The sequence below is a fragment of the Megalops cyprinoides genome, chromosome 8 (assembly GCF_013368585.1).
Source record: "Megalops cyprinoides isolate fMegCyp1 chromosome 8, fMegCyp1.pri, whole genome shotgun sequence".
NCBI classification, from domain to species: Eukaryota; Metazoa; Chordata; class Actinopteri; order Elopiformes; family Megalopidae; genus Megalops; species Megalops cyprinoides.
The window spans coordinates 36,432,873-36,455,630 of NC_050590.1; the positions used below are offsets into that span (position 1 = coordinate 36,432,873).

A 22,758-nucleotide genomic window follows, 5' to 3' on the forward strand; every position below is an offset into this window, starting at 1 on the left:
CTCTCGTTCTCTCTCTCTCTCGCCACCCCCTCCACCCCCCACCCCCCCGTTTTTTTTAATTGGAACATATGCAGTGATAATTTGATTTGTATTGTTACAGTAGTGAATTACAGCAACAAGTTGACTAAAAGCATTTTTCCCTTTTTACCTTAGGTATTTTCACATACACATGCTGGAACACGTGAAAAAATCTAACCATTATTTTTCAAAACATTTTTTGTGAAACAGAAAGAAATTCTAGTTTCGAATCTTTTATCCACACATTTGAAATCATAAAAAATGTTGGTTTATGAAGTCCCTTTATGACACAGTGGTACTTTTATTCACTTTATCTACAGTACAAACAATGATAAACAATGTGATCCTTCCCACCTCACTATTTCACTGCAAGAATATGTGAAGTTTCACAAAACATTTGTTAGGTTCTACTTTGTGGAATGGACAGTCAGAGGAATGAGATGAGACCGGTCTTGTAGAGACAAAGTTTATTCCCCAGGAGTCAAAGTTATGTGTGCAAACAGCGCCCAAACTAGGCTGCCTAGGCTCAGATGAGCACTCACAGAAACACCTAGGTGAGATTAGGTCACATCTCAACAGTTGTTGACTGTGTTCAGACAGACTGGCAGAGACAGTGGGCTACAAGCATTGCATGTTGATGACCCTTTGTCCTTTGTGCGCAACTGGGTGTGATCCACAGTTCCTGCATATGATTTGGTGTGATCTGCATTGTTATTGTGGTGAGGCTTTGTCCTGGGACAGTTCCTGTGGGTAACTGGATGTGATCTAGACGTCGTCAAGCCCTGATTAAATTTGACATGATTTTGGGCAATTAGATAAATGAGTAATACAGTGTAGATCCTAACACATTATATTTATGACATAAATAATGGTTAGTACAAACATTTCTAACATCCCTGAGATAAACTGCTATGAGTTAATCATTCTAAAAATGGTTTGCAACCTCATTAACAAAAATGTAATATGTATTCCTTATCAACACAAACCATAGGTCACCAAGAATAAGGTACAGGGAAAAGAACTATGCTACATTATTTTACAACTTAATGTTCCTTGACACTATAGCATTGTAAATCTCCTGTGTCATTGGTATGTAGCTCTTTCCTTTCTCATCCATGTAGTAGAGTGGATCAGAGACTGAAGCTGGACTGAAACCCTCTTCCACCAGCTTCACTTTCTTCTGTTTAAACGTCCCTGTAATCTCCAAACATTCCTGAAATTAAAAATGCAATAACTGATTTAGTGTGTACTGAAACATAATATCCTCCCAGTCTTCTGGAAGTGCAGTCACCGTTTACATGTTTATCCTGACATTTTAGAGATCATGGCCTCTGGAAAGAAAGCTAGTCGGTTATAAAATGACAGATTAGGTAAAACAAATGAGTCAAATCTCCTCAGCACACAGAGCAGGGGCGGACTGGCAACAAAAAGCAGCCCGGGGAATTTGCTGTCAAGCAGCCCCAATTTGATACACCAAATCTGAACTGACACAACATGTTTGTTGATCAATGAATCATTAAGTAAAACAAAAAAACACAATCTGTTAATTTGTATTGTTTGTGTTAGGCTAATATGTAAAACGATTAAACTAATTTTCCAAGTTTTTCCTCCCCATGTTTGTGTGTACAGAAAGCAAAAATTCAAAGCTGAATTAATTTAATGAATGATCACCTGACACCTAATTTGACTTAATAGCCTGCTTTTATTATCAGAATTATTTAAAATATTGCAAAAAACACATAACTAAATTAGAACCAGCAGACTCCACAGGAGCACACTATATTCACACAGTGTGAATATAGTGAATCACACTACATATTCACACAAAGCACACTATATTTACAAAATATCACACAAAGCATATTATATTCACAATGGTTTTTGTTTGTTTGGTAACGTTTATTTTACCCATTTACAGTCGAAGTTGATGACCATTTTTTAAACACTTTAGAAAAATTTAGCGTAAACGTCTCTAAACGTTTGTGCACTGAGTCTGACTAGTTAAACCTTGTAAATGGACAAACCTGTAGCGGGACTCTAGCATTGACACCCCAAGGTTAACAAAAACATTTTGTTCTTTAGTTAGTTCATTTAGCTAGTTCACAGCACATAGCATGTAAGCATGACAAAGCACCTGCTCCCTGCTCACTCCTCTTTTATGTTGGATATAGTACCATCTTAGCACACTTTGCGGCGTCAGCCAGCAAAGCCTTTTTCTTTTTTGGAGCACCTTCTCTGCACCGCCGGCCACGGGTTTTCTCTTTTTATCCATGTTTCGGCAACGAGTGCTAGATACTTGTAATGAGTGCTAGATACGTTCAGTTGTGATGGCAACTGCTACCTGCTATTACAGATTGCACCAGCTGTGTCGCTGCTGCTAAACTGACCTATTGAATCTGTATATAGGCTATATAATGCCGGTGTCATGTTTAATTCTTCCCATCGCTGGGAAGAATTGTACGTGACACCGGCCCTCACAAGACCAGCCACTGGGAAAATTCCCAAACTTCCCGATGGCCAGTCCACGCCTGACACAGAGCATAACCAGTGTTACCTGGATCCTTATGAAGCGTGGCCGGGCGTAAGCAGGAAGGTAGCTGGCGACGTGGCTGAAAGTGCAGCTGGGATCAAACTCTGCTCCTGCCTTCAAAGTGATGGCAGCCATTCCTGTCCTCCCCTCATGGCCTTGGGAAAGCATCAGAAAAAAGTTAGTTAAAAAAGAAGTCAGACAAAACTTACAACAGAAAGGACAAAACACATATTGTCAGATTAAATTCATTTTTAATTTTAAGCCTTAAAACCTCCATAGTTTGATTAAATATTAATATCTTTGAAGAAGCGTCTTTGCATTGCTTTTCCATTGAGGTAATCCTGAAATTTATATCACCCTGAAATGACTATGTGCTTTAAGAAATCAGAGAAAAAGTGCTTCAGGTACAGACTGCTCACCCTCGACTTTAACTCCATACACGTTTGCTTCTTGGATGTGGTCCATCATAGTGAGCACATCTGCAACTTCAGTGGTGGCCACATTCTCTCCTTTCCACCTGCAGGACAGACCACAGCTGCTGACAGCAGGTGACATTTGTTTGCAGATGGCAGCAGTGTTGGATTGACCAGATTATGCTCCTGGTCCTTATAATGACTAAGAAGATGCAACTGACCCTGGTGATCTAGGGGGCAGGTACCTGAAAGTGTCTCCAACACGATCCTGAAAGTAGATGAAATTGTCCTGATCGATCCTCAGCAGGTCCCCACTGTTGAAGTACAGGTCTCCTTTCTGAAAGACGTCCCGGAGCCTCTTCTTCTCCGTCTGCTGGTCATTTCTGGCATACCCAACAAATGGAGCGATTTTGGTGATTCTCGATACCAAAAGTCCTGTCTCCCCTTAAAAAATAAGTAATAAGAATAAGTAAACAAGAAATGTTCAGTATATTTATATGTATTTATCTTCTTCTTGAGGCATTAAAGAACATGTATGAACTGTCCTTAACTGAAACTGTTGCATTAATCTTCAATTTAAAGCAAAGCGGTCAACTTGTTCCAGCCAACAATGACCGAGACCCCACAGTGGCCTAAAAAATTGGCTTCATTCTACCAGAGATAGGGTTGGGTCTATTGGAAGTGTTTCCTTGTCTCACTGCTCTCTGGCACTCTTGAGAGGACCTTGAGAGTGGAGTATCTCCAATCCTCTAATTTGCACCTACTTCACTGTGGTGCATTATGTGACTTGTAGGTCAAAAAGAGCTCTGGACTGAGTGTGAGTAAATCGGAGGATTGCATTTGTCTGTGCCTCTGCACGACTGCAGAGGCTGTCACAGTGAGATTAGCCTTATATACACTATTGGTGATTTCAACCAGGGTTGCATACAGCAGAAAAAGTGTTAAAAGTAGACAAATAAAGGAAAAAGTGAATGCACATACCTTTAGAAGCTTCAATACACAGTCCTCTGGAGTCTCTCATGGGTTCCTCTCTCTCTGCGTCATACTTAATCAGGGCATAGGGGAACAGCTTCTGCAGCACACCAGAAAGAACAGGTCATATTCAGTACCAGACTGCTTCCCTAGAGGATCACTCACAATTTCCATTTCAGCAGCCATCAATGTCCACCATAGTCATGCCTACCCTGTGAAAAAAGTTTGCCCTTCCCACTGCACCAATCTTTCCGGTGTAGTTTACAAAGCCTACATTTCCCTCCGTGGCAGCATAAAATTCTCGGACTTGAATATTGCCGAATCGATTCAGGAACTCTCTCCAGACGTCTGCTCGGACACCATTGCCAATGGCGAGCCTCACACTGTGCTCCTGGTCATTGTCTTTCTGTTTGGAAAAGAATATAAACAGCATAATGCATCTTCCTTACAAAAGGAAAGTTATCTGCCAATATCAAATGTGATAACAAGGATGATTGTATTTACATGGAAAATATAACTGATTATTAAACATTCCACATTAAAAATTCCACTCCAGACAGGTCACTTCAGAACATTTCAGCATTTGGACATATAGACATATATCAATTGTAGTCTGGCTTCAAGACTATTAGCATGATTAATTATGATTTGGACCCTCCTAAGTGTGGATGCAGGGGCAAATGGCTGAGAGACTTTGAGCCCTAAACACCTAATAATGGAACAGCCATGATATCTAATGTTAGCTGAATAGAGTGCAAATGCCAATACAAATATATTTCTGTGAAGTCAGCCTGATCACCAGATCTGCAAAAGCCATGGTTTCCCTTAAACTCAACAGGGCTGGTTGTAATCAATCCTGACTGTGTTCAGTCACCTGAATCTAATCATCAACTAAAATTTTGTTGATTTCTTTGTTTCAAAACTAAGGGGGAAATTACTTTTCACAGTGACAATATGGCTAGCTGGTGCCTTCTTCTATTAAATGAATGAAATAAGATTTTAAAAAGTATGTTTTCTGTTTTCTCAGGTTTCCCTTGTCTACAATTAAATTTTAAAAGATAACTATAGAATTTACTGCCTAATGAAGGACAAACACTGAGTGAAGTAGCTGGCATCACTCGATTGTCACAGTGTGGTACCTGAAGCATAATCAACAAATACAGAGAAACACCAGCAGTAATTAAAGCCAGGCTTGAAAAGAGACCAATAACCCGTCTGGGAAACACTGAGCAAATATGTGAAGATAACATCCTTTGGGAACAGGCGCTCAAGACGTTTCTGAGTGTGAAAATGCAGCCTGTCTAGATTTGCATGGTACTGCGTGTATGACCCACAACTTTTCACTTTCTTAACCGGTTCACCTCAGAGGTAGCTAAAGCAGTCTTTCATCATGTAGGCTTCTGCATAAGTCTGAAAATCCAGTGTGAATGTTTTTTCAAGATCTATAACAAACAGGTCAGGTTTGGGGCTGGACTTAGATGGATGAAGACTTCCACATTCTGATAATGTTGGGTTTAAAGGTATTTGCGGTCTCTCTTGAGGCTGGACACCCTCATGTTAAATGAAGAGGCTTGCCTTTGGTGTGTTGCAGAGGTAGCGAAGGACCTCTCCTATGTACTGGATCACGGTCACGTTGTGTTTCCTGCAGTCTTCCCAGAACTGGGAGGCTGAGAATCTTTGCCGTAAAACTATGGTTGAGCCTGATGTTGAAAAACAAAGACAATCAAGGGAGCAGTTTCTTCATTCTTTACATTTTTCACATTTTTTTACATGACAGAAAAATGAAAATTTCTTACCAAAAAAAAAAAAAAAACAAATAAACAAGAACAAAAAAAAACACAGCTAAAAAACCAAAAAGTGCTGAAACATTTTTGATTACAAATAGGTTTGCTGTACTTTTTAAAGGCTCCTTTTCAAATGGTTAAAGAAAATGACTATTCATTTCTAAGTCACATCTGTGTGCAACATTTCAGCACCAAAAGGCAGGAAGAGGACAAAAAAGACATTTACCCGTTTCAATGGAGCCTATGAAGGCAATGACAAAGCCAGCAGCATGGTACAGGGGCAGGTTTAGGTAGATCACGTCACCTGAAATGACCCCATTGGATGCCAGTGCTGCCATGGCAGCCAGGAGGCGGTCTTGACTAATCACGGCAGCTTTGGGTAGGCCTTCACCAATGCCCAATCAGGAAAAGAGAGCAGACCGTCAGCTATTACATGTACATCAGGTGACTGGAGGCTGTACAGAACACACTGTAATTGATTGCAAAAAAGAGCCCTTTTGCATCTGTCTGATTGGAATTGCATTCCATAAATAAATCAACTTCTATTTGCTCTAACCAGTGCCACAGAGAACGTCACAGTGCCCTATTTCCAAAGAGACTAAAAAATAAAAAACAAGTGAGACTACAGCATGGTAAAACTGGGAAGTTATTCTCAAACTCATTATAAAAGGTGATTGAGTTAATCCCCTGCAAATATGTGAGGAAAGGATTACATATTTATGTGTCCAAAAGAAGACTTTTTTTTAATGTTTGGTCTCAGGTCTTTCACAAAGATAAACATCAGAACAGGGAACAGCTTCCCCAGATATGTTTTTTATTATTTATTGGATTTTATACAAAACAACAGAGAACAGTCTTCAAAAACAGTTTCAAAGAAATAGCCACCCCCCCCACCCACCCACCCCAAAACGGAAAATACACCAACAGAAGTTCGGCAGCACTGTATAAAGACTGTAGAAAGTGGACTCTAATTTAAACGGTTCACTTTCTTTCCTTTCTTTTTAAATTTACCCCCATCCTTCTCAGAGGAGGACAACATCTTGTACTGTCTTCTCCCTTATTATACAATATATTTAATTATTCATTTATTTTCTTTGTTTAAATATATTACCCATTCCATACTTCAGCCTCCCTAACTTTATCCCATCTTTTGGTATAAGCTAAACCTCCTGTTTCATGTGCCATAAGACACTCAGTTCTACAGTAATAGCTGACAAATTCTTGAATCTCTCAATTCTTAGAGTCTCCACTGATGTCAGCCCAAAAATGAATACTTTTCCCAGCAATATAATTATGTTGTGTATTGCGTGAGAGTGTTGACATATCACCCAGTAACACTGTCAACAAGTTTAACTGAAGACAAACATCATGCATTGATAATCATTCTTGAACCTTGGCAAACTAAGTTCTTTGTTCTTAAGTAAAATTTGTACATATCTTTATTAATCTTAATTTTAGCCAAGTTGCCATTTTCATATGTGGCCTACAGACTAACTGGCATCCAGGGCCATTTCTAATTCTCCTTTTCCATGTTTGTGGTAAAGATCCGACAAGTTGATTGAGTGCAAACAGTTCTGTAAATACAAATTAGTTGTTTATATGATATGAGTTTACCTTCTTCATCAACCATATCCTTTATAAAAATTACGTCTTTGTCAAACATTTGTTTCCAAAAAATCATTGTTCCATCCATTATAATATTGAAGTTCAGCCATATGATTTGTTGTGAACACTCTTAAGTATTTTACTGGAAAACCATTGTGAGTTGAAATAGAATTTAGGAATAAGGGAGGCTTTAAGTGAGAGATTCAAGGCTTTTAAATTTAGTAATTTTAAACCACCAGATATGTAATCATTATAGAGATATGTCCATTTAATTTTATCTTGTTTGTCGTTCCATATAAATTGGAACATCTTCTGTTCGTATATTTTGAAAAAATGATTCTTCAGGAGTTGGTAATGCCATGAATAAATAGGTAAACTGGGATACAATTAATGAATTAATTAAAGTTGTTTTGCCATAAATAGTCAATGTTTTCCTTTCTAGGGCTGCAAAATCTTTGTGATTTTACTGAGTTTATTATTAAAATTAAGTGTTGATATTTCATTCATGTTCTCCGGGATGTGAATGCCAAGTATATTAACCGACCCATCTGTCCATTTGATTGGTAAATCACATGGTAGGGAGAAATCTGTATTTTTCAGTGGTCCGAGCCTCAGTATGTGACACTTATCATAGTTTGGCTTTAATCCAGATTTGCAGGTTTGCAAAGTCATCTAGGTCTTTTATAAGGTTTTGTAGGCAATTATTGTCAGGGCTCAGCAAGAAACTTGTGTCATCAGCATACATTGAAATTTTTGTTCTTGCAATTCCAAACCTTTGATGTTATTATTTGATCTTATTTTTACAGCAAGAATTTCAATTGCCATGATGAATAAATATGGGGATATGGGGATAAAGGGCAACCTTGTTTTACCCCCTGTGAGAGTATGATAGGTTTTGATAGATATCCGTTATTTATAACTTTACTAGTAGAGTCATTATACAATATTTTTTATTAAAGAATCTCCAAAATTAAAGAATTCCAATCATTTATATATAAAGTCCCATCTTATTTTATCAAAAGCTTTCTCAAACTGTCTTATGTTACTTGCAATATTTCGTCCTTGCATAAAACCGGACTGGTCGCAGAGTATGATATCAGGTAAGACATGTTTAACACGAAAAGCTATGCATTTGGCTAATATTTTGGGATCATAGCACTTAAGTGTAAGGGGCCTCCAGTTTTTCAAGTAGACTGGATCTTTGTATTGGCCACTAGGCTCTTGCTTTAACAACAGAGAGATTACACTTTCTTGCTGAGTACCTGTGAGCATACCTTTTATATGAAAAATTAAAACATGTAAGGAGGGGTTTTTTGATTTGTTCATAAAATGTTTGGTACACTTCAATTGGAACACCATCAATGCCAGGTGTTTTCCCCTGCTGAAAGGACATAATAGATTGGTAAAGTTCATTTTCTGTAATTAGGCCTTCACATGATTCTCTCTGTTCATCAGATATTTTAACATGAGTATGGGGAAAAAAATAATTTACAACTGACTTCATTTAATTGTACAGGTGAGGACTTAAATGAAAACATCTCTGTAAAATATCTCTCTACTTCATTCAAAATATCAACTGGTAGATTGAGAATTTTAGAATCATTCTTATCTATTTTTTGTACATTTTTCTTTGCATTATTTCTCTGTTGAAGGTTTAAATAGAATTTATTGCATTTTTTCCCCCTTCTCCATCCATTTTGCTTTATTTTTGTAATATATAATACTTGACCTGTCATATATTAGTTGTTCAAATTCTCTTTGTTTCTGGTCCAATTTGTCAAACACATCCTGAGTTGATTTTGAGCTGTCCACAAGTGATGTAAGCATTTCAATCTCTTTTTTAATATTTTCTTTGTCTAACCTAAACTGTTTCTGTCTTTGTGAGGCAAAGTTGATTGAGAGTCCTCTAAAAGCGCATTTAAATTTGTCCCAAACAGTAAGAGGGTCTTCTGATCCTACGTTATGTAAGAAAAAGACTGTTATACATTCTTTTGTTCTTTCTACAAATATCTGGTCCTCTAGTAATTTTTGGTTGAATTTCCAATACCCTCGACCCCGGGGATATTCAGTCATTTTTAAATGGAGTGATACAAGTTGATGATCAGATCTTATTTTGTCTTCAATTAAAACCTTTTTTACTTTGGATATCAAGGAAAATGAAATAAGGAAATAATCTATACAACTTGCCTGGTTTTGTCTTCTCCATGTATATCTTTGTGATTTTGGGTTTTTTAATCTCCAAATGTCTATCAGATCCATTGTGTCCATTATAGATGTAATTTCTGTAGAAGCATGTGGGTGGTAATTGACTGAGTTATTTCCTTCATGATCCATTTGAGTATTTTGAACTGTGTTATAATCTCCAACCATTATATAATAATCATTTGTAAATTTGCAGCCCTTATGTTATTATAAATTAGCTCAAAGATGTTTGTTATTTGGGCCATATAAGTTAATCAATCAGACTTTCTTATCTTCAATAGTTGTGTTTAAAATGATCCATCTTCCTTGAGAATCTATTTCTGAAGTCTGAGAAGTCATTTTGAAATTATTTTTAAACAAGATCATGACTCCCCTTGAGATTTTTTAAACCATGGGAAAACAATATTGGACCACTCCATTCCTCCTTCGAAACAGTTTCATCTGAAGGTACCGAGTGTGTTTCTTGCAAACAAATAATATTCTTTATCTTTCCACCAGGTAAATACTTGTTGTCTTTTTATCTCCTAGGCCATTACAATTATAGCTTGCAATAATAACTTCCTCACTTCCCATTATTTTAAGGCTAAGTTAAAATTTGTAATGTTTTTATATCATGAGCAAATCTTGGAATGTATACATTGTGAAGAAGATGAAAGAAGTAAGATGCTGCCTTAAGATGCAAAAAGTTGTCCCTCCACTGCCCTCCATCAGCCAGAAATGTGCATTCCTCCTCAATCCACGCAACCCACCCTTCCTACAACATTGCCGAAGCCCAGCCCCCTTTCTCATTGCAGAGAGAAAAACTGAAAAATAAAGCAAGAAACAAAACAACAAAAACATAACAAAGCAAAACAGCAACAACCGAAGAAAAGCAACAGTCTCTCAACACGACCCCATAAATCCTCAACACAACACACTAATTTCTCTTCCGACTGGATTAATAAACTAGACCACTAGAAACTAAGTGATGGGCTTGTCGGAAAGCTATAGTATAGATTCACATCTTGAGAAAAATATAAATAAAAAAATAAAAAATATGTCTACTAAGTACAACCATGGTGTAACTTTTGAGTCCCTGTACAGCTAATTATTGATGTATAATTTGTCCACAATTAAGTTCTTTGTTCATAAATTGCTTCACAAGGTTTTCCGTCACGGTGTAATTTTCAGCGTCTTTCTCCTTCATTCCCATGATCACAATGTTATTTCTCATACTTTGGCATTTCAGGTCGAGTATTTTGACTTTCATTTGCTTATTTTCTTGAGAGAGCTTCTCCGCCTTGTTTTGTTTTTAAATTACTCAACGTTGTTTTAAGGATTACGTTTTCGTCCTTTAAGTTTTCCGTTAACTTATTTGTGAAGTCAACTGCCGATTTAAGTTCGGCTATATCTTTGATAATTTCTTGCAAGAGATCTAGTTTCTTCAGTTGTTTTATTTGTTCGTGCATGGCTTCCAGCACTGCGCGATCTGTTTTGTTAACGCAGTAGTCATCTCTATTTCTGCTTCGCTTGCACTTGACAATTCTTCTCTAGATCTCTTGTGATCTGGTTTGGCGAAATAGTATTTGTCAATAAACGACTCAAGATTCTCAATTTCGTTAGCCAGGGTGCTTTTAAATTTCGTACTGTATGGGGTTTTAATCTGTATTTAAATCAATTATTCATGGGAAGCGTTTGAGAGCTGTGTTGCGCTGTGCTAGTCACTTCGCATGTTCCGCCATGTTGGTCTGTTCCCAGTGATTCCTCATATCCAGGAGACGTTAAATAAGTCAGTCTGTCATACACTGACGCATTGTATTTTTCGTTAAGTTTTCTTGTGCATGACAAAAATGATCGCCAGTCCTAACAAAACACTTGTATAAACCACTTCGTAATAGGGTAATAAGGGTAACAACGTAAAAATATTTCTAAAGCCAATGTGTACAACACCATACAAATCATGAACTGATATTTGTTCTTAATTTGTGTAAACTACATAAAAATCTTACAAGTACCTGAAAGTTCACCTGAATAATAAGCTAGACTGGACTGACAATACAAATGCACTATATAAGAAAGGATAGAGCAGACTCTACCTGCTGAGGAGACTCAGGTCTTTCAGAGTGCAGGGAGCACACCTTTTTAGACTCTGTAGTGGCATCAGCCATTTTCTATGGAGTGGTTTTCTGGGGCAGCAGCATTTCGACTGCTGACAGGAAGAGACTTAACAGACTGGTTAAGAAGGCCAGCTCTGTCCTGGGATGCCCCTTGACCCAGTGGAGGTGGTGGGAAAAGGAGAATGATGGCTAAGCTATCCTCCCTGTTGGAGAACAAGTCCCACCCCTTGCAGGATATTCTGACAGCACTGGGCAGCTCCTTCAGTGACAGGCTGCTTCACCCGTGGTGTGGGAAGAAGAGATACCGCAGGTCCTTCCTTCCTGCTGCTGTCAAACTTTACAATCAGACTTGACAATCGACACTGCTCCCAGAGGACCACACACATCAAAGTTGGAATTCACTCATGTGCAATATTCTGTTTAATGTCTATACAGTCATGTGCAATAGTACTGTTTAATGTCTGTTTAACTGTGTACTGTCTGTTTTTATTTATTTACTATTATGTTGTTTGATTACTTATTTTTATTATTTCTTGTTCTTTTTCTACTTTATGCTGCTGTAACACTGCCAATTGCCCCACAGTGGGACAAATAAAGGATATCTTATCTTAATGTTACTGCACCTGTCGTCCCAGATGTGTAGATGTACACGGCGGGACTTCTGAAGGTCACATGTTCTCTCAAGGATGCAGACAGAGGTTCATCCGAGGCCTCCGCAGCTTTGTCTGTGAGGCTCTCCATGCCGGGGGAGTTACACTGCTTCGCCATGATGAACACAGACACACCTTGTGTTCGCAGAGAAGGCAACACGTCCTCCACTGCATCCTTCAACTCTGAGGAAGAGAACAGTGTAGACAGATCAGAGAAAAACATAACGTTGAAAGGCCTTCATTCATTCTTCCCATCTGCGCGTGTTCACAACGCAGTTATATACGTGTCTAGTTGCAGATGAAGTCTAACTCCACTGAGTTTTACACATTTTACAATAGGTTAATGGACAAACGTCCTTTTTACTTCTTCTTTGGGAAATGTTTTAAAAAACTCTCAAAGACGTCACAAGATACACAGGAGACACCTATAGTGGTACATTCATTGCTAATGAATGAGCCAAAACAAAACATTCCATTTAAAAATATTTGGCACGTACGCCTCCTTAGACATGAACGTACACGTATGGAAGAGACCTATTGAAAGTTGTTTACTCGAACAAGCTGTCGTATCTTTTCCATTTCATGCTGAAAACAATAGGACAATGTTAATCTTTAGAACACAATCACACCAATAAGTGCAGAGCTTGACATCAATCCGGTTCTGGGATGGTAAGGTGAGAAACAGCAGGAAGCGAGATACCACTTTTCGGGGAAAAAAACGTCTAAACACATTGCCTTCCTTTAGGGGCGCTGGATGCCAATGGATAACACTAATATTTATCAGAATCATTGTAAAACAATGATTATTATAAACAATTTTTCCGAAAACCTTGTTTTCAGGGGTTTCAAATGCCCTCGTGAAACGCGGCGGTTAAGCGACCTACCTGCAGCTGCTATGAGCAATGTTGCCCCGCAACAACTGAAGCAGTGCAGCAATGATTTGGACCTGATATTGTAATTAAGTAAGGCCACTGGGCAACCCAGTTTGGCCAACGCTAGCCAGGTAAAAATAAAAGATGGTTTGTTTTCCATATAGAGTGCCACGGTGTCCCCCTCTTTAAAACCGATGTGCTTCTGTAAAGCTCGAGCAATTTGGTTGCTCCTTTTGTCCGTATCCTGATAAGTGAATGACTTTTCTTCAAACACGATGAAAGGTCTAGTGGGATACTTCGCGGCCTGCTCAAGGAATCTGTCCAAAACGAAAAACAGTGGTTTCCTCTTCCTGCGCCTTGCGAACCTGAACAATATCCATACCATATTTATCAGGTAGAAGAAGTCTTCCCAAAAGTAAGGGCATAGTACGTGTAGAACCAGTGGCAAAATCGCCACGCCGGCTAAAAATGCAGACAAAATGTACATATCGATTCAAGTAAATATTTTTTCTTATAGTTATTTGTATTGCTAATGCCACATAAAAATCAAAAACACGAAGCGCGCGGCATTTCCACGAAAGTATCGCGTGCGCAACTCTTTTACTAAGTACAGCGGGTTCCTAAAATCAGCCGAAAGAAGAGTTGTTTTTTACATGAGGGCGGAGCGTTGAGCCCTGTATTCACTGCGCCTGTAAGTATCTTTCTTTCTGCCTGAATTCCAGAGTGTCCTCAACGGACCTCAAATGTTGCTGAAAGTAGGAACAGATTGGGATGCCTCAGTAAATACTTCTCTTCCCCCATTCAAGTACTTCTTAGAAACGTCGCATTTACAAAACGGAAAACATGTATTGTACGTGCATGTATTTGATAACAGGATATAATTTTATTTATATATTTTTTTAATGTGAATGTCAAACTAAAACTTTTTGAAAACCAATTTAGTACGCATTCCAAACCAAGGTCAAACTACTCAACCGTAATAACTGCAATAATTGCAATATGCAGTTACACTGGAGTCGTGGGCATCCCACGACTTTGGCGTGCGATAGCGTGCAAGGCTAATAAATGGATTCAATAAACGACAAGACAGAAAATACAACCAAGAAAAAATAAGTGGCAGCCACAGGGGTGATGTAACCGACATAATTAACCACGATGGAATTTAACGGTGTTTTTTTTTTTTTTTTACTGTTAAGGTTACTGTGGAAAGGATGTTTGGGGTCTGTCACGTCAAGCCAAACCCGCTCCATGTAGGAGTCATGGGGATCTTACTAGTCAGTTCAACAAGGTAGCTGAAGCTCCATGAAACTTATATGAATCCGCAGACTTTGGAATTTAGTGTTGATAGTGAAGTCAACCATCCAGATTTCACCTGGGGTGAAGGGTTATATTTGAAGACCTTATACACCACCTCATTCCAAAAAAGGTAAAAAGAAATGTGCACGTGCTATATGTGATAGTTTGAGACAGAATACACAGTATAGACATGGGGTTTCAAGAACAGCAGGCTTGTATAAGTGGCCTCAGACACAAGACAGCAACCTTTTGGAGTTTTTTTTAACCACTCTAAATAACAATCCCATACATCCAACATTCACTATACCCTTGGGCAAGGTACTTAACCCACAATTGCCTCAGTAAATATCCAGCTGTATAAATGGATAACAGTGTGAAAAACTAGGGCTTCCCCCTAATAGTCGACTAAACGTTAGTCGATGAAAAGAGTCTTAGTCGACCAAGTTTTCTTTGGTCGGTTAGTTGCAGAAAAAAACCCCTCAAACTACATTCGGGAGCTGCGCCTTGTCGTTAAAAACTTTGACTATGTTGGGCAGGAAATCATCCAAAGTGTGGGATCATTTCAAGTGTGTAAAGGACGATCCCAAGAAGGTGACATGCAAACTCTGCATGCAAAGATTCGCCTATCATTTGTCTACCTCAAACATGACTTATTATCTGAAATATGTAGGGGAGAGCCGGTACGAAAGTAAGACATGACGAAAGTAACATGGCGATTTTCTCCGAGCCCATAAAAGTCTGATATACCTGACTGTATCACCATATACAGCATGCAACACTTACCAGAACCCCAAAAAATCGTGTGTATACATCATACTTTCGCGGAGTTATTTATTGGAATACAACCATATACATATACAGGAAGTAGTATTACAGTATTAAAAAACAGCAAAAAAACACACACAAAAAAAATTACTTGGTAGGTGGAATCAAAGAATACCATCTGGGATACTGTGGGTGTGGCACAGGGCCTTGGTTCTCTCGTACAGCTCTGTGGCAAATTCGTCTGTGTGTTTGCCCTTCAGTGTGTCACATACAGCTTGTTTGCAGATAAAATCTTCTGCCAGGTCTAATAGGTAGCATTTGATGGAGGATTATGTTTTTGAAGAAAAGGATCGAACTCCTTCAAAAGCTCCATGCATGCCAGAAAATTACCTCTGTTTGTGCTGTCTTCACCTTCATCATTGCCACGAAAAGGTAGTCCTTGTCTCCCTAACATAGAAGTGACTGCAACAATTCGCCTGAGATACTCCCTTCTCTCCGCTATTTCACTTGCATTTGCAGATGTTATCAACTGTGCAATGTTTCCCTGTCTGCTAGTTGCCTGGTAGCTTTTCCAGGCAACAACACTGTCCTTATGTGTTTGTGCCATCTCATGCTTGCCAAAGATAACTAGAGCTTTCTTCCAATTCTTGCAGCCACGACTGACCAAACCATCATGTCTGATGTTTTTGCCAAACACTCTGCATGGGAAGCAGAAAGCTGCTTCACTAATTTGTTCTTTAGGGAATCTCCTCTTCAGAACTCATTCACATTACAGTCATGCGCCGCTTAACGTCCATTCGGTCAATGTCCGTTCGCAAAAACGTCCATAGTCCCATAAGGTTATAATAAAGTTTAAAAATCCCGATCGCAGAACGGGACGTAGCGGACGTAACCGGATGTAGTGAAGGCAAAGCTTTCCGCACGCAACACATGTATCTCATGTCTCATGCCAGGCTTATAATGGTACAGTACATAGTATAGGCCTACCGTATACTGTATATAGCATGGTGTTCGCACAACGTCCAAATCACATAACTTCCTATTTCACAGAGCGTATTGCGGACGTTAAGCGATGCATGGCTGTATCTCTACTCAGAGAAACGAGTCAAGATCTTGCCTTTCAAAAAACTTTCAAATCTACATTTTTCAGATCTTATTAGTTCCATTAAACTGTATTGTTTAACTATGTAGGCCAGTTTATAGTGACCAAATATTGTGACCCCTGGTCACATTATTTGGAACCCATGTCCTAATTGTGCTTGGCTCCCATAATCACTAATTCAAATGTTTTAAAGTTAAATAAGGATTTAATTATATTTTGTTTATTTTAATAACCATACTATATTACAATTGTAATATTAAAATCTACCACCCAACATCCATTGATGTCTGAAGAACTGTACTTTTAGATAAATAGTTTTAGCATACCAGCTGGAACCTCACCATTAACAGCATCCAAGTGGCAATACTGTTAAAGCTTTGTTGATGCATAAATAGCTACTAAACAGCAAAGAATTTAGACATATGCAAAATAACACCAGGGACATACCAGGGCTGGGTGCACTGTTTATTAAATACATTCAATCTGTTGTCCAAAAAGCTGTAATTTACATGAGTGATCACACTATATTTTCTCTTAGAAATGATGGAATATTTACTAAATATTGGTACAGTTAAAATTTCATTGATTCATAGTCAGTACCTATACATCAGATGGACAAAAAGCTGAATAATGTGACAATAAAGGGAGAATCAGAGGCTACTACTTATGTTTTCAGTAGGCTATTTATCAGGCATTTTCCAAGGAAGTAGGTACTGACAGTTTGAACTGTAAGACCCTCCCCATCTGTAGCGAAGGGCGAGAGCAGTCACCCCACCCGGCCTCAAATGCTGGTCTACAGGGTACCAAACTGCAGCTTTGACCACAACGCCAAAGAGCCAAGCTCGCTGGTATAGCAGTCAGAGCACATACTCAACCGTAGTGATGGCACTCCGTCACACCATCAAAGAACCTATGTGTGAAGGTGTGAACATGAATTTGCATTCAAATGAGGTGATTTCCTGGAGTTGGTCTGGGCCTAAGACAGGACTCACAGGATGTCTCAGTCCTAGGTGTGAAGGAAGCTGATCCTTCCATATGCTAACTCAATCACTTCCATCTCACCTTGGTGGTGCCGTCTTGAAAGCCCATTGCTGTTACCCCCTTGTATGCATAATCCACTTATGGTGCGTTTCCACCAAGCAGTACAGTACAGTTCGGTACAGTACGGTACGCAATTATGTGTGTTTCCATCATCAAAAGTTGCGAACCGTACCAAAATAAGCTTACCGTACCGTACTGGTTTTTGGTACCCTTCTGTTGGGGAGAGTCGTCACTTCTGTGCGACAATGTGAATACAAACTAGGGCTGTCAACGTTAACGCGTTAACGCTCGTACGTGATTAATCTGGAAACTTTAATGCGTTAATGTTTTAATGCAAATTAATCATGTTATCAAGTTTGACCACAACTGAATTACTGAAAGGCATGGCAAACGCAGATGTTTCGTTTTTTCACCCTTTCACGCGTATGATCACACTGGTGTGATTAGCCGTTTAGCACATATGCTAAAACTGGTGTGATTAGAACACTAGATTGGAGAAATTCTAGCTAATTTTGGCTTTGAGCAAACAGTGATTTAACTCTAAAAACTGAAATCTATTAGAAACTTAATAACGCAAATGAAAACATAACGAACCATATAAGGTAACACACGCGCTACATACCATAACAAATAAGTTACATGCAAAAGGGTTAAAACGAAATTTGCTGTTCAGCACATCTGCGTTTGCCACGCCTTTCAGTAATTCAGCCAGGTAAATATCCGCGCTGGAATTACGGAAGGAAGTTCTGGTCAAACTTGATAATATGATTAATTTGTGTTAAAACATTAAACAAAAACATTAACACGTTAAAGTTTCCAGATTAATCGCGAACGAGCGTTAACGCGTTAACGTTGACAGCCCTAATACAAACACAAAAGTTCATCAACCGTCTCTGTGTTGCGTTCTTCGCGCGCTTTTATGATGTCACGCTACTTACCTAGCTGACGCAGCAATCGCCATCCAGCATACGCCCCGCCTATTAAGTGGGGTACGGTTGGCAGTGGAGACACAAACCGTACCAGGGTTTACCATACCAAACCGTTACGTAACGAACCGAACTGTACTGTACTGCTTGGTGGAAATGCACCATTACAGTGCCTGTGTGTCTGTATTCAAATCATTGGGGCCCATCTAGTGCTTTTCCTTACAGAACTTACTGCTAACTATTTTAAGAAAGTCATCAACAAGTAATTACCTGTTAACATTAATGTTGTTACTAATGTATCTAGAAAATTATGTGGTATCTGTTGGTACTTGTTCTTGTTTTGTGCCTGGTACATAGGTTAGAAAACATATTTTGTTCAACTTTTTAATTTATTTTCCATAAAAATCACAAACAAACTTAAAAAACTGTGAGGGCTCAGTGCAATAATTTCATGTTATACATCTTTCACAACAGATACAAAAATTGCCTGTCTTTTGTTTTTGTTTTGTTTTAACTGGAAAAGGTGCAAAAAAGCTGTTTCGAGTCCAGTGGAGTCAAAAAAGAATCCCAGGATCCATAGAATCCAAAATCAAAGTTGTTGAGAAAGGTAGCTACTCTATCCATGTCTAAGAGGTCCAAGGAGTCCACTGAACATTTGTCCTCATCAAACCATGTAAAGGGGCAAGCATTCTGTGTAGTATTTTAGCTGGACTGTAGGACAATTTCATTGATGGAGTATCTAAATTTGAAGGGGCCTAGGACAACACCATAATGATGCCAAAGAAACAGGTGTGTAGTGTTCTAAAATGTTGTCCCTTGTAATCACTCTCACCTGCCTTTGATAGCTATACCTCTGTGGCCCAAAGAGAGGGGAATATTACATAATACCGTACATAATAGAGGAACATCCAAACCAGTTTTACATCGTGGTGTGCACAGTTTCTTATAATCTATTATTGGTTTCCATTGGTCTCTACAAAATAAGCCAAAGAGTAAAGTAATTTCCTTGAATGAATGCTGTAGAATTTGGAGGGGAATAGCAGAGGTAACAAAAGATAATCTGGGGATTATATTCATTTTTAATACCTCTGCTTGAACAGAAATCATAAAATTAAAGTGCTACCATGTAGATGATAGTGGGATCTTTTTTCCACAAAGTTTCCAGACAGATTTCCAGTCCAGAGCTGTCATGATGTCATAAGTCAACCAGATGATGCTGTTCAATTAATTACAAAGAAAATGTATGTGTTTGATCATTGAAAAATTAAAAAAAATATATATATGTATAGAATTCTGCCTACTTGGAGCTCCAGCATAATGTTATGGTTGTATGTGCAGGACACAGGTTTGATGAGTAAGCATACATTTCAATTTTTCTCTTGTATGAGAGAAGCTTTAATCAAAGTTATTAATATGCATGTGTGCTTTCATCTCTAAATATATACCCTTACTGTTAGTTTAGCTTCTTAACTGTGGGATGAGTATATTTGTTTTCCCAGTATTCTTTTATTGATTTTTTTTAAAGTCCACAGTTGTTATAAACATGATGAACATCAGCTGTACATGTTTTATGAATGGGTCTGCTTTGCATGTACACATATACTTACAGCTCATATCTATATGATTTTTATCGATTAGAAATGGAAAACTTTTGGCCAATCTACACCATTCTTTAAATCTGGCCCTACCAAAAAGCAGTTGAGGCACCTTACTGCATTACATTAGCAACAATACAAACCGTGTCAATATGTCACACAGTAGTGCTCGTCGCACAGTGCACAGTGTTACACAGTGAAGTGCAACAATGATATATATGCCCATAACAAGTAGTGCCAGTTTACAAACTGTTGGCTAATGAAGCTTGTGCTCCAGGACTGTCATGTCAAATTGTGATTTCTATGATTCAAAAAGTATTTATGACATGTGAATAAGCAGCCACCCTCTCCTGAGTTACCCGAATTTGACCTGACAAGATGAACAATTGATTACCTAAAGCAATGTGTTTTTACTTAATGGTTTTAAAATTCAGTTTAAGAAGTGAACATGGTAGGTGAGGACAACCCATGTCCGCCCATTAACAAAAATTTCTGTGCTTCTTGTGCTTAATATTGTTATTGTTAAAATAAGCCCATTCATCCTCATATCTAATTTGCTCCTTCCCTTTGCTACTTGATGTTCCATTGGGAACATTGTGGTATCAGATCATGCCTGGGTGTGTTTAAGATTATAGTGAGAGAAGAAAATCATATAGATGGCGCTTTAATTCATCCCTTTTACAGGATCTCATATTTAGGAAGACGGTAAAGACAGAAATCAATGAGTATGTAGAGACCAACTGGTCCTCTGTATCCCCTGCAAGAGTGGCATGGGAGGCCCTTAAGGCTGTTCTTAGGGAGTGAATTATTCAACATGCATCATATATTAAGAAGCTCAAAGTAGAGGAACTCCTACACTTGGAAATTAAAATTAAAAATGTTGAAGCACCATATCTCAGATAATGGTCTGAGAGAGCTATCTCAGTTAAAATATGGTAATAACACTATTTTGTCCCAGAAGTTAGAATTTTCTCTATTCAGCCAGAGTTTTTTAGATGCAATGATATGGAGCTGGCTCCACTTTTGTTAAATATGTATACAGAGGCATTGGAGAGAGGTGTATTGCCCCCAACATTGTCACAGGCCTTGATCAGTCTTATTCTTAAAAAAGATAAAAATCCTTGTGATTCTAAAAGTTATTGTCCAATTTCTTCTATCCAAGTAGATGTTAAAATGCTCTCTAAAATCCTGTCAAACAGATTAAACAGGGTAATCACATCTCTAATAAACACTGATCAGGTGGGATTTATTCATGCTTGGGGCTCCTCAGATAATATTAGACATTTCATTAATATCATGTTATCAGTGGCTGATGCCTAGACACCTATGGCTGCTATCTCACTTGATGCTGAAAAGACGTTTGATATGGTGGAATTGGGCTATCTATTTAAAATTTTGGACATTTATGGGTTTGGGAGGAAGTTTATAAAGTGGATTCAGCTATTGTATAAACAACCAGTAGCTGCAGTTCAAACCAATGCGATAATATCAGATTACTTTAAACTTGGTAGGGGAACCCATCAAGGTTCCCCACACTCTCCACTGTTTTTCTGTCTGGCTCTGGAGACTTTAGCTGCTGCCATAAGAAAAGAAAATGATTTCCCTGGTGTTTTAGCAGGAGGAACTGTGCATAAACTCATGCTCTATGCTGATGATATATTGTTATTTGTCTCTGAACTGAGTAGATCAATACCATGTCTCCTCAAGACTATTAACTCCTTGTCAAAGTTTTCAGGGTACAAGGTGAATTGGTCCAAATCAGAGGCTCTCCCCTTAACAGCTTATTGTCCATCTAAAGCCTTCCAACCTGGGGCATTTCAATGGCCCAAGCAAGGCATTAGGTATCTGGGTATCCACCTCAGATGAGAGACTTAGTCAGAGTTAATTTTGACCCATTAATGCAAAACATTTCTTGTGATGTTGATAGGTGGGCTTCTCTTAATTTGTCTATGGTTGGGAAGGTTAATGTTATAAAAATGAACTGTATTCCTAAATTTAATTACTTACTACAGTCTCTCCCATTAGAAGTCCCCCTTTCACATTTCAAACAGTTTGATAGAATAACAGACTTTTATTTGGAATGCTAAGTGCCCCCGGCTACACCTGGGCAAGTTACAAAGACCAGTGGATAGAGGAGGTTTGGGACTACCTAAATTGTTGTTTTACTACTATGCCTTCAATCTAAGACACCTGACCCATTGGTCACTCCCACCTGAGACGGCCCCTACCTGGTACAGTATGGAACTGTTGTGGCTCCAATCTCACCTTTACAAAGTCTGTCTGTCAAATTGGTTAGAGGACATCCAATAATTTCCCACTTATTCTCAATATGGGCAAAAGTTTCCCATTTGTTTAACTTGAATCCTTACCTAAATATTTTATCAAGTATGGTTGAACCCAAAGTTATGTATCAACAAGTCCCCCTTTTTGTGGAGGAACTGGATGGACAAGGGCATACAGTAGTTACATTGGGTGACCTTTATGAGAATGGCACACTGAAATCATTTTTCACAGAAATATGGGACTCTCAGAACACAATTCTTTAGGTATTTGCAATTGCGTCATTTACTTGGTAGGACCTTTGGTTCTAGCATACAACCCCCAGATGGTACACACATTCCATGTAAGGTGTTCACAGCCTATGGAAAGGGTCAGGAAGCGTCAGTATATTATTCCATTGAGATTGAGAGTTCTGGTGGTGGAGCACTAGTGGCTCTTAAGCTCTTAAGAGCACATGGGAAAAAAATCTTGGTTTGCCATTGGAAGATGAAGAGTGGGAGAAAATCTGGCAAAACATTACAATTCCCTATGTCAAGGGATGCAAGAGCACACCTTATTCTATTCAACATACACCATTTTTATTGGATTCCCTCTAGATTGTTGACACACCA

The 22,758-nt window shown here is 38.6% G+C and overlaps 1 protein-coding gene across 2 annotated transcripts; it reads right to left on the reverse strand.

The window, feature by feature from the left end:
- Positions 1–488: 488 nt before the first annotated feature.
- LOC118782042 (very long-chain acyl-CoA synthetase-like) lies at positions 489–13,757 on the reverse strand. 2 transcript variants are annotated; one of them, XM_036535259.1, is made up of 10 exons: positions 13,155–13,757; positions 12,244–12,453; positions 5,944–6,102; positions 5,509–5,633; positions 4,145–4,339; positions 3,943–4,033; positions 3,207–3,405; positions 2,968–3,065; positions 2,573–2,703; positions 489–1,231 (listed from the first exon to the last, which is right to left on the reverse strand). In XM_036535259.1, the coding sequence occupies exons 1-10, from the start codon at positions 13,627–13,629 to the stop codon at positions 1,055–1,057; spliced, it is 1,860 nt and encodes a 619-aa protein (XP_036391152.1). In that variant the 5' UTR covers positions 13,630–13,757; the 3' UTR covers positions 489–1,054. The 2 variants fall into 2 exon arrangements, with proteins under 2 accessions (XP_036391152.1, XP_036391153.1); XM_036535260.1 differs by lacking the exon at positions 5,944–6,102.
- Between the last annotated feature and the right edge of the window lie 9,001 nt (positions 13,758–22,758).